The sequence below is a fragment of the Physeter macrocephalus genome, chromosome 19 (assembly GCF_002837175.3).
Source record: "Physeter macrocephalus isolate SW-GA chromosome 19, ASM283717v5, whole genome shotgun sequence".
Classification (NCBI taxonomy): Eukaryota; Metazoa; Chordata; class Mammalia; order Artiodactyla; family Physeteridae; genus Physeter; species Physeter macrocephalus.
The window spans coordinates 14,235,434-14,252,570 of record NC_041232.1 but is presented as its reverse complement, the minus strand read 5'-3'; the positions used below and the strand labels follow the sequence as shown (position 1 = coordinate 14,252,570).

Here is a 17,137-nt window from a genome sequence, read left to right as displayed (position 1 = left end):
AATGCATCTCCATCCACCCATTATTCCAGGAGGGGTCAAGGTTAACGGCCTGAGAAACCACCTCCAACCAACCAACTGCTCTTATCAATGTGATTAATCCACTCGGCAGTCCTTTTTATGCCAATAAATAATAGATTCCGGTTTAATCCCCTGTAAATCCAAACCAAAAGTGGAAGAGAAAGGGAATTAGCAATGCCCCGAGAAGCCAGACTCTGAAGGACAAATGGGGTACTTCTCCAGTAGTAAGTTGAGATCCCTAAACTTACTAAGAGTCATGCAGACTCTCTTCCGCTGAAATATACACAGACAGGCAAATCATCACCTGTGTCTTCATAGGGTTCAAAGACCCCTAGAAGCCTGTCCACGGACACAGGCATCCCCTTGCCCCTAAAAGTCAAGTCAAGGCACCACACGGATGTTACTGCATCTGAGAAAGAGCCAGCCCCAATAGCCTCCACTATGACATTGAGCAACCTGCTGTTCTAATAGCAGCAGAAAAGGGTCCGCATGAAGAAGATGAGACTAAGGGTCGAGAAGAACCTCTGGCTCCACGCCCAACTCCAGACTTCAATGTGCTCATGTGTCAAATAAAGACTGAGCTGGCATCTGTACCTCACGGACGCCTAGGTGCTTCTGAGAAAGCAGATGACCCCAAAGCAAGGTCAGAGAGGATGGTGGCTATTATAGGATCACAAGTGCAGCAGAAAACATAGGCTTGTTAAAAATAGCTCAATTAAGCTGTTCCTATGAGCCAGGCACTGCACTCAACACCTTCCATGCACCATCTCATTTAATCCTCTCGATGGGTGTATGAAGTTGGCGTGGCAGTTCCTTTTCCAGAGGTGGCACCTGAGGCTGAGATCGGCGAGGTAACCCATCCAAGGGCTGGCAGGAGGTTGGAGGAGCTGGAATTTGAATCTGGCGGGGAGTACAGGCTCTGGGCTCAATGCCTGGGTTCACATCCCGATGCCACCCTTCACGCTGGCTGTGTGGCCTTAGGCAAGAAACTTATGTCTTTGCCAAGAAATTCTGGGCCACTATTTCCTCACTGGGAAAATGAGTTCAGAATGATTTTGGCTCCCTCCCAGGTTGCTGAGATGCATGTGTAAGAGGAGCTGTGAAATGGGTCCGGCACCGCGCTGGACACGGTTAGTGCTCGGCAGATATCAGAGGGCACTCGGGATGACAGTGGCGAAGCCGTAGGGCCACCCAGCAGTGCCCGTGGGGCGGCCTTAACCATGAGCGTGGGTTGGAAGTGAGCTAACTGATTGAATGCCGGGAGGATGAGGGGAATGGGGCACACGGGGAGAGGCTGCTGTTGGAAGGGAGAAGGATGGCACATCCGGGGATCTGCCCAGGGTGGGAGGCAGAAGAAGGGCCTCCCAAAGGTGTTCCTGAACTAATCCCTGCAAGCTGTGAATATGTTAGGTTACATGGCAAAGGGCAATAAAGGTTGCGGGTGGAATTAAGTTTGCTAATCAGCTGACCCTGTACGGGGAACAGTCTCCTGGATTATCCAGGGGGGTCCAATGTAATCACAAGGGTCCGTAAAAGTGGAAGAGACAGAAGAGGAGAGTCAGAGGGGGATGCGTCTATGGAGGGATGGTCACAGAGATGCAACGTTGCTGGCTCGAAGAAGGAGGAAGGGGCCATGAGCCAACGAATGTGGGTGACTTCTAGAACCTGGAAAAGGCAAGGAAAGAGACTGTCCTCTGAACCCGTCAGAAGGAAGATGGTCTTGTTGACACTTTGATCTTAGGCTACAGGGACCCACTTCAGGCTTCTGATCTACAGGACTGTGAGTAATCCCTTTGTGTTGTTTTAAGCCACCGAGTTTGTGCTCATTTGTTACAGCAGCCCCAGGAGAGTAATTTACCAGGTGACTCACCTTTAGAGAGACCTGTTCCCGGAGTGTGGAGTTGGCATAGGCGAAGGTGCTGGCCATCCCGATGCACACGGCAATGCCTGCAGGACAGAGGGGCCGAGACCACCCGCTTAGACTCGTCAGGCCTGGCCCGGGCTTACTAGGGACACATCCCTGGTCCCCTCGGGGTTGACACGCTAACCACAGAGGAGAGAGAAAAATCCCATTTCTGGGGCATTTGGGCTGCCATGTATATCACTGGGAACCCCAAGCCACTCTGAGAAGAGGCCTCTGACTTAGGGATGGGATTGAGGCCACTGTGGGCATATTTTATAGAACCAGTTAGAAGCATGGGCTGTGCAGTCTGGTAAGACCTGTGCTCAAATCTCGGCTTGGACTAATCACGGCACCTCTCCGAGCCCCAGTTTCCTCCTCTGTAAAACAGACAGAATAATAACAGTACTTAACTCAAGGAGGGATACCGCTTACAGTGTACAATCTCTAGCAGTCAGTAAGTGGTGCCTATTATTATTTCTACTTTCAAAAAGAATCTGAGGCATGTTATTTGTAATAAAAGCATACGTAGAAAAAGACCACAACACCATAAGAAATTGAAGTTTCATGTTAAAGGGGAAAGAATTCCTAGCTGACAGGAAAGTATGACCCTTGCAGAGTAGGGAAAAAGAACTGAATTTTATTTCACAATTTAGCAAGCTACCATCTTGGAATTCTCCCTAAATAGGGATTTTCGAATCCTACTTTTTGTTCCCTGCGGAAAGGATTCTGCTTTTACGTGACATGCAGAGTTCCCACGCTTGGAGTTCACTTTTACTTTTTAAATAGTACGTGTATTCCAGGCATTCTTCCAGATTTTCTTTGTAAAAGATGTGTTTCTTCATTAAAAACATATAAAATCAAAACCAGTAACCCCACAATCTCTTCTTGTACTCTTCTCTTTGATCAACCAAAAAAACTCGCCAACTGAGAAACAAAATGACCAAACTTGAGAATAAAATTTAGTGGTGAGTTTGCTGGAATTCAGGGTAAGGGAGAACACGCCAGGTTCCATTTATAGGAATAAAAAGGGAGGGACTGACATGGTAGCACCCCAAAAAGGAAGGAGTGATCTGAGTCAGCTGGAACCCACCAGAAAGGGGCAAATGAGACACAAACGATGGCCTAAACTCCTCTAGATATTTCTTGTGGGATGTAATAAGCCATGAGATAGTAATTAGTACCGTAATTTCTACCATAAGATAAAAACAATAGCCTAAACTCTCCAGGGCACAGCAACATCATGATCTAATAATAGTACATAACAGGTAATAACAACAGTGGACCAGAAACCACATTTATTGAATGTTAAGTGTGTGTCAGGTACTAGGCTAAGCACTTTATGAATCATTATCTTACTTCCTAGTAATAGGTAGTATTTACTGAGCACTTGCTATGTGCAGGGTTCTATGTTAAGTATCTTACATGTGTTAATAATGAACATAATAAAAATAATAATCTACACTTGCATAGCACTTACTCTCTGCCAGGCACTGTCCTAAGTGCTTTACATATGTTTACTCATTTAACCTCACTCAATCTCACGAAGGCAGATGCTGTTCATATACTATAATAGTATCTGTAACATACTATTATAGTCTATGTATAGCTATAATACATATGTAATAGTATTTGTAATAGTACATATACTATCTTAACCCCCATTTTATGGATGATCGGACTGAGGCACAGACAGGTTAAATAATGTACCCAGCGTCACACAGCTAGGAAGGGGGCAGAGCCCAGGTTCAGACCCAAGCAGTCTGAACTCCTGGGTAGTACACTCTATTCCTTCACATCACCCAACCAGCTGTGGAAGTTTCTACCACAACCCCGCTGGAGAGATGACGAATCGGAGACTCAAACAATGTGAGTGGCTTGCCCCAAGCCACACAGCTAGTCGGCCAGGATTTGAACCCAGGTCTGACTCAGAATCCTGGACTCTTAAGGACTCTGCACCATAAGGACCTCTACTGCCTTCCCTTGGCACTTGGGATGGAGACCCCACCCCCCTACCCAACGGGTGAGGCGGCAGTCTTTGAGCCCTGCGTCACTCCACACTCACCAAGCTTATGCTGGAAGCACACTTTGGCCAGGAGGATGAGGATGAAGGGCAGCCCTTTCTGGAGCCAGCAGATCACAGCCTTCAGCTCGGATAGGGCCGGCGCAGGCGTCCCCGGCTGCTCGTCGCCCGCCTCGTCGGAGTGCGCGCGGTGGTCCCCGCCCACGTGCTGCAGCAGGGAGCCCCCGCGGTGGCCGCCGTGGTGGAAGTGGTGGTGGGGCTGGCGGTGGTGGTAGGCGCCCCCCTCACCACGGCCCCCACCTTCCTCCCTGGATGTGGGCATCTGGAGGAACACGTCCCCGCCGCCCGCCGCGGCCCCCAACACCAGGCTGGACGGGAAAGGGGTGGCGGGGAGGCTGCCTGTCGGGAGGCCCGATAAGCCGGAGAAGAGCGCTGGCGGGGAGGCCGCTTCTGCCTTCAGACTCTCAAAGACTCCGCCTTCGTCCACACTCGCCTCAGAGCTGAGCGCTTGACTGCGATTTCTGGGCCGGAAGGGAGGAGAAAGCCCCCACCAAGTCAGGCAGTGGAGGATGGGGGGCAAATGACCCTATCAATGATGTTATGGGCCGAATTGGGGCCCCTGCCCCAGGAAAATCATATGTTGAGACCCCAACCCCCAGTACCTCAGCCTGTGACAGTTTTTGAAGACAGGGCTTTTGCAGAGGTAAGTGAAAATGAGATCATCAGGGCCAGCCTTAATCCAATATGACTGGTGTCCTTATAAGAGGAGGAAATTTGGACACAGACACATGGGAGGGAAGACGATGTGAAGGCACAGAGAAGGTGCCCATCTGTAAGCCAAGAAGAGAGGCCTCAGAGGAAACCAACCCTGCTGATGCCTTGATCTTGGACCTCCAGCCTCTCGAATTGTAGAAAATAAATTTCTGTAGTTTAAGCCACCTAGACTGTGATACCTTGTCACCCTGCAGCCCTAGCAAACTAATATAAGTAATAATAGCAATAGGGTCATAATCTTTGCTGAAATTTTACTATGTGCCAGATACTTTTCTAAGTGCTTTCCATTAATTAACTCATTAAATCTTCCTATCAACGCTGTGAACTAGGTACTAATAATACCATCTTACAGATCAAGAAACTGAGGCACAGAAAAAAGTAACTTGTCCAGGATCACACAGCTGCTAAGGTATGGAACAGGGAAGAGTCAAACCCAGCAAGGCTACCTCTGGAGCCTGCTTTCTTAACCACTATACTTTACTGAAAAGGGAGTGCAGAGTCCTCTGATTCTAAAATAACCTCAGAAACTCAGGTACCCCTGGTTCTGTAATCTCCAAGTTCAATGATTCCCACTTCCCAAGAGGATCCACCTTGGTCACAACTGGTATTTGGAGGGCAACAGAAAGTAATGGGAAGAAGATTTAATTGGAGAAGTCCACATTTGAACCCTAGCTCCACCCTTCCCAGGGGTCTTAACAATCCTACACTCAGTGTTCTCACCTGGAAAATGGGTATAAACACCATTCATGCATAGAATTCCTGGGGATCAAATTTAGAATACCCCTTTCAGTGTACCTGGCACTTAGTAAATGGGAGCTATTATCTCTAATCCCTGTGGAAAACCTCCAGGGCTAACTGCCATTTCTAGTTCTAAGCACAGGCCTGTTGTATTGGAATCAGGTAGAGGGTGCTGATGTTCTTTCAGAGCCATTGCTGCAGGAGCAGAGAGCCTAGAGCTACCCTTCCGAGAATGGTGAGCCCCCAGCTGGGTGCACTTTCCCATGAACACCATGCCCCGGAGTTCTGGATGTCATGTGTCTTCTCTTGGGCTTGTGCTTTTCGAATGGAATCAGTTTACACAACAGGTGGAGCTGATTAGCTCAATGTGCTGTGTCAGTGGGAGGGGCAAAGAGCCACCCTCCCTTCCTTATCTCACCCCAGAGTAGGGTTCCCAAGGAACCTCCGCAGACCCCTATGGTACTCTAAATACATCCTGAGTTTACTGACAGTGAGTGCTGAGTTCCACTCATCCTGTGGACCCCACAACCCAGGGCATACAACCCAGGTGCTTAATAAAAGTATGCTAGTTATCGGGCTTCCCTGGTGGCGCAGTGGTTTAGAATCCGCCTGCCAATGCAGGGGACACGGGTTCGAGTCCTGGTCCAGGAAGATCCCACATGCCTCAGAGCAACTAAGCCCACGTGCCACAACTACTGAGCCTGCGCTCTAGAGCTCGCGAGCCACAACTACTGAGACTGCGTGCCACAACTACTGAAGCCTGTGCACCTAGAGCCCGTGCTCCACAACAAGAGAAGCCACTGCAACGAGAAGCCCGTGCACCGCAACAAAGAGTAGCCCCCGCACCGCAATGAACAGTAGCCCCTGCTCTCCACAACTAAAGAAACCCTGCATGCAGCAACGAAGACGCAACACAGCCATAAATAAATAAACAATAATTTTAAAAGTATGCTAGTTACCATCCAGGCACAAAATGGCCCCGGAGGGAGGCTGCAGGGGAGGTTTTACACTGCTTTCATACTTGATCTTATGTAATCTATTCTCCACTCAGACAAGAGTGCATTAAAAAAAAACCATATATTTAATTATTCCACTAACCCACTAAAAGGGCTTCCCATTCTAAACTCCTTCCTGGAGTCTCAGATAAACCCTATAGATAGGGACTAATATCATTTCCATTTTACAGAGATGGCTTAGAGAGATGAACTTGCCAGATATCTTGGATTATCTTGCCCTGAACTCCAATCTCACCATGTGCCCTTTTCTCACTGCCCAAGGGCTTCCTACGGCAGGGCCTTTGCCCAGGCCATCCCCTTCATGGGCTGTCCCCCAGCCCCACCCTGTCCCACCTAGGTAACTTATGCTCATCCCTCAGATTCTGGCTAAAAATCTCTTTTGCTTGGTGGAGCCTTGCCTACCTCCTGGACAATGACAGTCTCCTTGCTCTTTGTCCTCACTGCACTCTTAACTTCCCCTGCACAGGACTGATCATATTTATTGTTTTACTCCTTACCCGTGACTCTCAACCCTGGGTGTACATTATAATAACTCGAGGGAGCTTTGTTAAAATACAGGTGCCCTGGACCCAATGTTGACCAACTGAATCAAAATCTTTGGGGTTGGGCCTCAGCACCCCTATTTCTTCAGAGCCTTCCGGGTGATTCTAACATGCAGTCAGCACTGAGAACGGCACTTGAGACTGGGCCCTGCTCCACAGGGTCAAAGACCATGACTGTTTGCTCCCCATTGGATTACCACTACCCAGCACAATGTACCTCGTGCACAGAACATGCTCAATAAATATTATTTGAAAGAATGAATGAATAAGCATACTAAAGGCTCTGAGAAGGCCTGCAACTGAAAAAATTAACTTTGTTAAACCTAGTGTTTCCCAAACTTATTTGACCATGGGATTATTTTCTTCCATGGAAAACCTATTCAATCTTGTAGTACACCTGTGAAACCCAGCAGGGGAGATGCCGGTCTGGAGAAATCTTGGGGTTGGCTTCGCTGGCCTTACAAACTTGAGCTGGGGGTAAGTTATCATAAACCACCAGGTTTACACCCCAGCAAGGGAGGGAACTTGAAGATGGTTACCCACCCCCCCCCCACCTCCCCTGGCCCATCCCTCCTGGCTCCAAAAGCCCAGGAAATGTGTGGTCTTATTCTTTTGGGTTTGGGATAATAATAAAGATAGTATTAATAATGACAACAACAACTAACACCATGGCTATGATCCTCAAGGGGACTTGAGCTTTTTCTGCACTTCAAAAGCTGAGCTCAGAAAGCAGGAGTCCTGGCAGGTACCCACAGTGGCCGCCCTCTCTCCCCCACCGTCCCACAGGGACCTGGAAAGCCTCCTGTCTGCCTTGAGCTTGCCAGCACTCTGAGTCCACTGGGCTCAGGGGGCCTCCAGTACAACAACCAGGGAAGACTCAACCTACCAAGGACCTTTTTATAGCTGGCCTCCCTTCTCTGGGCCTAAACGGGAAAGAATATTCCTTGGGGGGCAGAGGCTGAGCTTCCAACTTAACCACTTAAAGGCTAGAACGTGAGGTAGCGCGGGAGAAGAGTGAATCCACCCAGATGGGAGGCAGATGAAATGTGGTATCTCAAAGCGCAGACTTTGCAGGGGTCAAATGGACCAGGGCCTGAATCTCAGTCCTGCCACTTCCTGGCTTTGTGACTTCAGGTAACTTACCCTCTCTGAGCCCCAGTTTCCTCAGCGATAAAATGGTGATAAAAACAGTCCTCACTTCCACAGGCTAAGGTGAGGGTGACACAAATAAGCACACAATACACAGTGGCCATTATTTCTCCAGCATGGTCTCTGTCCCCAAAGACCTCACCGTTCATTTGAGAGCAAAGAGTAATTCTGTCTTCAGAAGCTGGAGAAGCTCCAACAGCCATGCTTATCAGATGCCGGGCTCCGTGTTTGTGCATCTTCACTCATTCACTCATTCATAAGCAAACCTGAGTTTTGTTATCTGCCATTTATGGATGCGGAAACTGAGGCCTAGAGGTGAAGGTGCTTGCCAAAAGCAGCAAAGGGGGAAGTGGCTGAGCTGGGATTTTGGCCAAGGGTTGTCTGACTTAAGGCCAGTGCCCTTCCCTGCAGAACAGGCAGGCTTGATGGAAAACTCAACACTGGACTGGTGGGTACTTTGTGATTGTGTGGCCAATCTCAAGAATTGCAGGGGACTTGAAATGGGCTGCAAGGGAGGAAAAGCTTGGCTGCCTGTTCCTTGGATGTACGGTCCAGCATGGTGAGGGGGTTGTGGCTGGGAGACTGTCACAACCTGAGAACAGGTCCCCATGGCCTGTACTCTCTTTGGCTTAAGTAGAGAGAAGTTCTAGCTTATTAGTGTTTTAACTGCGTTTTAGATTCTGTACTTGTCTATTTGGCATCTACACGTTATAGGGTCAAACTAACGGCCAAGGTTGTTTACAACTCCCCTGTGATCCAGAGCTCACATCCCCAACCACCTCCTTTATCTAATTCACATTCTCAGCCAATATTTCCTCTGCCCCAAATCACTCAGGGCCAGGTACAGACAACTAGAGACCACTCCTACAGCCTAGAGCCCACCAACATTATTCAAACTAGTCAATCCTAAGCTGCTTCCCCTTCCCTGCCTTACTCTGTGTGGAAAACACAATAAAAGCTGTGACCTATGCCTTCCCTTTGCTCCTTTCTGCCTCCTGGCTGACCCCGGTGCTTCCCCATGTGGCCCTGCATAGGGCGACATGCCCCCTTCTCTTGGAAAATGCAAGTAATAAAAATCTTCTTTCAATGTCATCTGCCTCTCCATGTTGCCACTCAGACACCTCTATAAATTAAAATCCCCTGGGTACAATCATTGATACAATGAGTCAAGTGGATCACTGTCTGCACAGGCTTTGAGAATTACCATAAGAGCAACAGCAAGCTGTCACGTGTTGAGGATAGGAGCCCATTGCTGTGCAAAGCAGTTTCCAATCAGATCGCCTCTGCTCTTCTAACAAGTAGCCCTGAGGGGCAGGTATTACTCCATCCAGTTTTGGGTTGCCCTTGACCACCTGAAGCTCAGAGCCTCAGATGGAATGAGGGGATGCCTACCTTTCAGGTGGAACGTTATCCGTGTTGCTGCTGTGGCGTCTCTGCATTTTCCTTAAGACCTAAAAGTCAACACATGCATGAGCCAGAGTCTCCCAGTATTCTCAGTGCCTGTCAGATCACCATGGTAACCATAAACAAGTACTACTTGTATCTTACTTCCCTAGAGCTCTCTGACATTTTGCAAACTGTGTTTCGGTCTGTTATGCCATTCAACCCTCAAATCAACATCCCGTCCCATGAAGAAAGTGTCATCAGCCCATTTCATGGATGAGAAGGATGAGACCGGAGGTGGAGGAAGTTCTCATGTCAGAGGAGAAAGAAGTGAACTGTAAAGCAAAGAGGTGCTGGAGGAGGTCAAGTGAGCAGCAGACTGACAGTTAAGAAACATGGATCCTGGACTGATGCCACCCTTAATTTGCTGTGTGACCCTGGACAAATTGGTAACCTCTCTGTAGCCTCAGACTCCCCATAGGTTAAATGGGAGAGGGGTGAAGTGTCCGAACCCAAAGCTTCCTTCCAGCCCTCACATTTAATACAGTGGTAATGAAGATCTGAATTCTCATGGAGACACGTCACCTGGTTCACTGTGAGGAACCACAGGGACTTCAGAACTCCATGTTGACGACACCTGAGGTGGGCATTCAGGTGGGGATGTGACCACTGGATTCCAGAGAAAGCAGGCCTCTCCCTCTTCTTCCTCTCCAAAGGGATGCACGGGTCACAGGAGCTTACCAGAGGCTCCAAACCCTGGATGGAATAGAACATTTAAGTGAATAGTCCATGGGATGCCTTGAACCTGAGAATAAGTCTTAGGGCTTCATGGGTAGTTATAAGCAGATGGTTCTGTTGCCTCCTTGTCCCTTGTTAGCCTTCCATTGATACCTTGTTGGGACTCCTGAGGACCGTTATGATCTGAATGGATTAATATCTTGTCCTTTTGTCAAACTGAGTCGTGATTGGGGAATACAGAAAATATGTTTAAGGCCCTCCGCAGGCTACACTGCAATCAGAATAAAATTCAAGCTCTGTTTCTGGCCTGCAGGCCTCACCTGTTCCCAACCTCATTTGCCTCCACTCTCCTCCAACCACACTGGCCTTTTCGTTTTTTCAAATGTGCCAGCTTGTCCCTGCCTCCGGGCCTTTTTACTTGCTGTTTCCTCTCCCTAGAATGCTTTTCCTTCTGGCTAGCTCCCTCAGGACAAATGTCACCTCCTTCCAGAGGCCTTCTCCTCTCACCCTCCTGACCCAACATATATTGCCCCGTTTTACCTTCTTCATAGCACTTATCATTTATTTACATGTTTGCATATTTATTTATGACCTGTCCTCCATTAGAATGCGAATGCCACAAAAGACACGCTCGGTCTGCCTGGTTTGCCCTTCTGCTTACACATCTAGAATGCTGCCTGGCACAGAGTAGCACTCAACAAGTATTTATTCAATGAGCAAAACATCAATGGGTCTCTCACTTACCTTTTTTTACATCCCTTGTTCCCTCCCTGACCTCTCACTCTAGAGAAGAAATAAAGGCCAGAGACTTTCCATGAGTTGGTTTAGCTTCCTTGAATATTTTTTTTGTACCAGGACCAAAGATGGCGCTCTTAGTTCAGGGTGCCATAACGGGTTGTTGAATGACTTCCTGATCCTGACCAGCCTTCTTCAGGGGACAGCATTGGTGTTACCAGGGCCACTGATTAGCGGGACAACCCACAAGCTAAGCCTCCTTTCTCATTTGGAAAATCAGCCAAAAAATGGGTCAGTAGCACCATCTTCATATATGAAGGAAAGCTCATCCCCTAAATCTGTTTCAAGAACTTGCAATCTCACCTTAATGCCCCCCCGCCCCGCAATGATTCCTCATCGCCTGCAAATCCTTGGGGAAAATAAAATACAGAATCTCAAGTTTCCATCCATAAATTTGACACAGCCTCCTAAATAAAATACCCAAGATTCCACTTTCAGATGCTTGCTTTCGAAGGGGCTTCAGGTCCTGTGTTGGCAGCAGGCCGTACATAATTATTCCAATATCGAATTCTGTAATAAAACGTTTGCACGTGGGATGCATCTGAATGACTGAATGAAATGCCTTTTTACCCTCTGCTCCATACATCGCGCTCCATCCCTAAGGAGGATTTCACCAGAGTTTTCAATGTATGAGAGGTTTTAAGTTGCACCCCCGAGCCGTTATATGACTGCACCGAAATGCACGCAAGACAGCATCTCCTGAATCACTTGCACTGGAAGCAGGCAGGTGCGCTCCGTAGACAATGCTGCAAGCGTTTTTCATTCCTGCAACCAAAGTTTACCGCGAAACGCCCCTGGACTGCAAGGGCAGGATTACGCTGACCATACCGGGGGGAAAAAAATAACGTTCTCTTTTTACCTGCCCAGACGATTCGGCAATCACAGCGGCATCATTCTCGTGCTTCCAAGCCAATCACTCGCGCGGCCGGGGGAGCACCTGACTTCAGAGTGCTTCCGGCCTCTCCCCAGGTTCTTTCTCAGGTCGCGGCGCCCGGCGCTGAGACCCGGGAAACAGCTCCACCGGCCGCACGCACACGATTGCCCGCCCCCTTCCCGGAATTCAGCCAATAGGAAGCCGCCGCTCTGCAGGGACCAATGAGGAGGAGGCCGAGCGAGGCCGGCGGGTGAAGCGCGAGGTGTGGAGGCGGTGCGTGGGGCGAGGTCACGTGGGGAGGCGCGGGGTGGCTGACGGGAGCTGGCTGGGCTGAGGGCTGCGGGGCCGGCGCCCGCCGCGAGCTATGGGGCTGCCGGCCGCGTAGGGGCCATGCCGCCCGGGCCCCGGGCCTGTCCCGCTCCGCGCCGGGATGGTGAACCTGGCGGCCATGGTGTGGCGGCGGCTCCTGCGGAAGAGGTGGGTGCTCGCTCTGGTCTTCGGGCTCTCGCTCGTCTACTTCCTCACCAGCACCTTCAAGCAGGTCAGTGGCCGCCCTCCCTCCCCGGGTGAGGGAAGCTGCCTCTGCAGCCGCGCTGCCCGAGTGTCCGGTGCGCCGGGCCGCCTGGTCCGGAGATGGGGGCGTTTGTGTCCCGGGTCTGAGGACGGGCGAAGGGACCCGCCCATTTCGTTGGTAGGCCAGGGGCAGAGCTGGGACTCGAACCCGGTGCTGTGGGCCCTTACGCTGTGCTTGTTATCACCCTGAGGGCCGTCTCCTTGCCTCCTGCCTGCCAGGCCGAGTGCTGAGCGGGGGCGAGCATTTCTCCCTTCTCCTCGCGGCCGCTCTGGGGGGCGGTGTCCCCGGGTTCCAGCGGGGTAACTCGAGACTGGGAAAGGTGGAGATGCCTGGGCCAGTAAGATGCCCAGCTGAGCTACGAAGCCAGCGCTGGTGTGCCTGGTTTTCATTTAATTTAGGGGCTCGGTTGTCCGGCAGGGAGACGCCTCAGGACCCACGAGGTGCTCTTTCTGTGCATAACGTGGGTGGGTGGAATTTTCTTTTCACCTCCCCATCCACTTAGTTTTTCTTCTCCGTGCGACTTTGTGGGAGAAAAGGCAGGATGCTTTGGTGGGAAATGTTACCCAGAGCATTGCCCCTTCGTTTAGAAGTCCAGTTCAGGCGTTTAGGTTTTTAGAAAGGGTGAGCATATGCCAGGGTGTACCCGGGACAACCCTGGTTTATGCTCTTGCGCTGATGGAGTTAGAAAAGCTCCCCTTTTCATTCTCAAGGGTCATATTCGTATAAAATTTGTCAATGAATAGAAAAGAAATACTAAATGATATGGTCAGCTTAGTTTTAGGAGATTGTAAAACGGAAAGTTAGGGAACCGTATCCCACCTCTCACCTCAGGCCAACAGAGAGGCTGAATGTTGTAAGCCTCTTCTGGTGACTGGGATGCGTTGGTGACATTCATGCAAACTAAGTGCTTGCACTTGTGTTTTCACAACTTCGCAGACACCTGCTCATGGTCACGTGTTGTTCCTTCCCTGTCAGGTGGGTGCTGTAGTGACCCCGGACTCAGCCCTCTACCTTCCTCGCAGCTGACCCAGCTCATCTCTAGCACCATTGGTTTAAATACCAGCTGTATGCTGTTGCTGTCCTGATTTCCAACTCCAGCCTAGACCTGTCCAGAAACCCCAAGGTTCTTATATCCCGTTGCTTGCTTGACGTCCCTTTTTGAGTGCGTTGTCGGCTCCTCATACTTGGCCAAAACAGAACTCCTGATTCTCCACCACCACTTCCTCTCCAGTCTTCGCAGCCTCACTGAGTGGCACTCCCATTCCCCAGCCACAGATACCTTATGCTTTTCTCTGTCTGGAGCGCTGCAGTAGCCCACCAACCAGTCTCTGCTTCCTTTCTTATCCTACAGTCTGTTCTCTACCCAGCAGGAGGAGTGATAATCTGAAAAGAAAAAAAAAATCCCAGCACTCCCTTGTGTATAGTTCTTTGGGTTCCTGTTGTACTCAGATAAAACTCCAGACGCCCGTTCCAGGAGTTCCAGGATCTCTGCGTTGTGAGCAGTTTCTTTTTTTTTTTTTTTTGGTCAGTTCAGGTGAGGCTGTTACTGCCCCAGGTCACACCAGGTGACACAATCTCAGTGACTTCAGTTCCTTGCCCATAGTCCTGCTTTATTTTCTTTGCCGTAAGCATCACTTACTGAGCATTTCTGGATCATTTACTTGTTTATCTGTCTCCCCTCACTCTCCCTTCTAGAACGTAATTTTTTGGAGACCAGGGACCTTGTCTGTGTTGTTCATAAAATCCCAGTCCCTAGAATACTGCCAGGCACTTCATGGGTATTCAGATATTGGTTGAACAAACAATCAAATCTTTTTAATTGGGGTGACTTTTCCTTTCTTCCCAGCCTGGCACACTCCTACTAATTATTCCTGTCTGACTCAGATGCTGTCTACACTGTGACTTTCCCTACAACCACTTTTTTTTTTTTGGCTGCACCGCGGGGCTTATGGGGTCTTAGTTCCCTGACCAGGGATCGAACCAGGACCCTCAGCAGTGAAAGTGCAGAGCCCTAACCACTGGACCACCAGGGAATTCCTCCTACAAATGCCTTTTACGTACTCTGGTGTACCTTGTTCTTTTTTTTTTTTCCCCCGTGTGTCTTTTTTTTTTTTTTAACTTGTGATCTGTGACTACAGTCGTAGGGGTGTGTGTATGTGTGTGTGGGGGGGTGATGGTGAATCCCCTGAAACTTTTGGCAGCAGTTTTGTTTTGCAGATTTTTCTGGATCTGATTCCCCACTGCCTAAGAAACGCATTAGCTATAACCTCTCTATCCCTGCCCATCAAGCCCCTGGCAACCACTAGTCAACTTTCTGTCTCCATGGATTTACGTATTCTGGACATTTCATATAAATGGAAACATACACTATGTGGTCTTCTGTGTCTGTCTTCTTTCAGTTAAAAGCCAGTTTTCAAGTCTCATCCATGTTGTAGCATGTATTCGTACTTCATTTTTATGTCTGAATATTATGCCGTTGTAGGCGTCGAACACATTTTGTTTAGCCATTATCATTTGATGGAAACTTGGCTTGTATCTGCCTTTTGGCTATTATGACTAGGGCTGCCATGGACATTGGTGTACAAGGTTTTGTTTAGAAATATGTTTTCCGTTCTCTTGAGTATGGTCCTAGGAGTGGAATTGATGGGTCACTTGGTAACTGTGTTTAACTTTTTGAGGAACTGCCAGGCTGTTTTCCAAAGTGGCTGCACCATTTGCAGTGAACTTTTAAGGAACTATACTTGTCAAGTTTTGAAGTGGTATCAAAGAAGATTATCCATAATTATCTGGAAGAGCCATTAAAATACTCCTCCTATTTCCAACTACACATTTGTGTGAGATAGATTTTCTTCATAAGCTTCACCCTGAACAATGTATTGCAATAAATTGGGTGTAGAGGGAGTTGTGAGAATCCAGCTGTTTTCCATCAAGCCAGACATTAAAAACATTTGCAGAAATGTAAAAACATTTTCTCATCTCACCAAATATATTTTTTTGTTTTGAAAAACATTTTTCCCCACACACACATGAAAAACTGTTGACATGTAATGGGCTCATTATTGTTATTTTTAAACAAATAAATAACTTATTTAAAATAAATGTTTTAAAAATTTGTTTTACTCTCCAGTATGATAAATATCAATAGCCATAACCCTCATTAACTCACATACTGAAGTCCTCAATAATTTTTAAAACTAAAGGATCCTTGGAGCCTATTCTGACCGATGCTCCTCCTACATGCCTGTGAGTTTGCTCCTCCTGCTCTACTTTGCTGCAGTTTTGGTCTTCCAGCACTCCTGAGCTATGTGGCTTGAGGGAGTCTGCTCCATTTTGCCTAGCCTCAGGCTCCATCTGTAAGGAGAGCTGTGCTGTGGCACAGCTATCTGTCTGTTGGACGGGAAGGCGGGGTGGGTGTGGTTAGAATTAATTGAGAAGAGGCTATGAAAAACTCCAAAGCTTTGGAGTTTTTCATATGATCCTTAGCTCTGCTTCAGTGAGACTGTGAACTCGTGGAGCAGATGTGGCCACTTTTTGCCTAGAGAATAGTTGATTATTCTCTATAGCTTTGAATTCCTGTTTTGATTTTCATGTTAATTAATGCTTTGGGGGATAGTTTAAATTGTAGGGATGGGAGCACAGGAGAAATTAGTGACCTTGGTGGGGATGCCGTTGGGGGTGAGGACTGGGTGCTGGGTGACTTGGGCACATTGATTTAACAAATGTTTAGTGAACACCAGCTGCACCAGGCACTGTCTGCCAGATGATGGAGATACAGTGGGGGGGCAAAGCAGATACAGTCTTACTCTCCCAGAGCCTATATTCTGTAGGGGGTGAGGGGTAGAAATGGCCAATGAGTAGAATTATTTCAGATAATAATTTGTGATACAAAGAATACAAAACAGGTACTGTGATAGAGCGGCAAGGTGGGCCTAACTCTGTGGGGCATTTGAGCTGAGATTAGAGAAATCCCAGTCTTGGAGTCAGAAGGGTCCTTAGAGGTCCTCTCATGTAAATAACTGTTCTCATAGTTGTTCAAGTGGTGCAGTTCCAGAAAGTGTGAGGGCTATTTGCATAACTCCTTGAAAATATATGAACATCTTTAGCTTTAACGTAATTAAGTATGTAAATTGGTTTCAAGTTAGACACTGTATAAAGTGTAATAAATCATAAGAGAGAGTTGCTAATCTGTTTTTCTGCTGTTTTTCACTGTATCACCGAGGTACATATACCTTTCAGAGTCTGTAAAGTGCTGCACAGGGTAGAGGAGGAAAGCAATTATCTTTAATCTCACCAACCAGAGGGATTCACTGATGATATTTGGGCATATTTTCTTTCTTCATATTTTAAAAATATAATTAGGGCCTACTGTTTCTTCACTTAACATATATGCATTTTCCCCATCTTTAAAAGCTCTTTCTAGGTGTAAGTTTTTTTTTTTGTTTTTTTGTTTTTTTTGTGGTATGCGGGCCTCTCACTGTTGTGGCCTCTCCCATTGCGGAGCGCAGGCTCTGGATGCGCAGGCCCAGCGGCCATGGCTCACGGGCCCAGCCGCTCCGCGGCATGTGGGATCTTCCCGGACCGGGGCACGAACCCATGTCCCCTGCATCGGCAGG

At 48.3% G+C, this 17,137-nt stretch overlaps 2 protein-coding genes across 19 annotated transcripts in view; one reads left to right on the top strand and one right to left on the bottom strand.

The window, feature by feature from the left end:
* The window catches only part of RNFT2 (ring finger protein, transmembrane 2), a 79,650-nt gene extending 67,586 nt beyond the window's left edge, over positions 1-12,064 (bottom strand). For 4 of the 7 annotated variants that reach the window (XM_055080486.1, XM_028480241.2, XM_028480242.2 and 1 more), the window contains exons 1-4: positions 10,129-10,204; positions 9,553-9,611; positions 3,984-4,462; positions 1,889-1,965 (exon numbers count right to left, since the gene is read on the bottom strand). In XM_055080486.1, the coding sequence (XP_054936461.1) occupies positions 1,889-1,965; positions 3,984-4,462; positions 9,553-9,599 (603 nt within the window). In that variant the 5' untranslated portion in view covers positions 9,600-9,611; positions 10,129-10,204. Of the gene's footprint in view, positions 1-1,888; positions 1,966-3,983; positions 4,463-9,552; positions 9,612-10,128; positions 10,294-11,935 lie in introns of those variants that run through there. The other 3 variants (XM_055080487.1, XM_007128417.4, XM_028480240.2) reach the window with 2 other exon arrangements.
* A 173-nt stretch (positions 12,065-12,237) lies between these two features.
* SPRING1 (SREBF pathway regulator in golgi 1) overlaps positions 12,238-17,137 on the top strand; it is a 146,640-nt gene continuing 141,740 nt past the window's right edge. For 9 of the 12 annotated variants that reach the window (XR_003677374.2, XM_028480803.2, XM_055080784.1 and 6 more), the window contains exon 1: positions 12,268-12,491. Coding sequence is in view for 11 of the 12 variants with exons in the window: in XM_028480803.2 (XP_028336604.1) it covers positions 12,381-12,491 (111 nt within the window). In the remaining variant the exon portion in view is untranslated. Of the gene's footprint in view, positions 12,492-17,137 lie in introns of all 12 variants that reach the window. The other 3 variants (XM_028480802.2, XM_028480806.2, XM_055080781.1) reach the window with 2 other exon arrangements.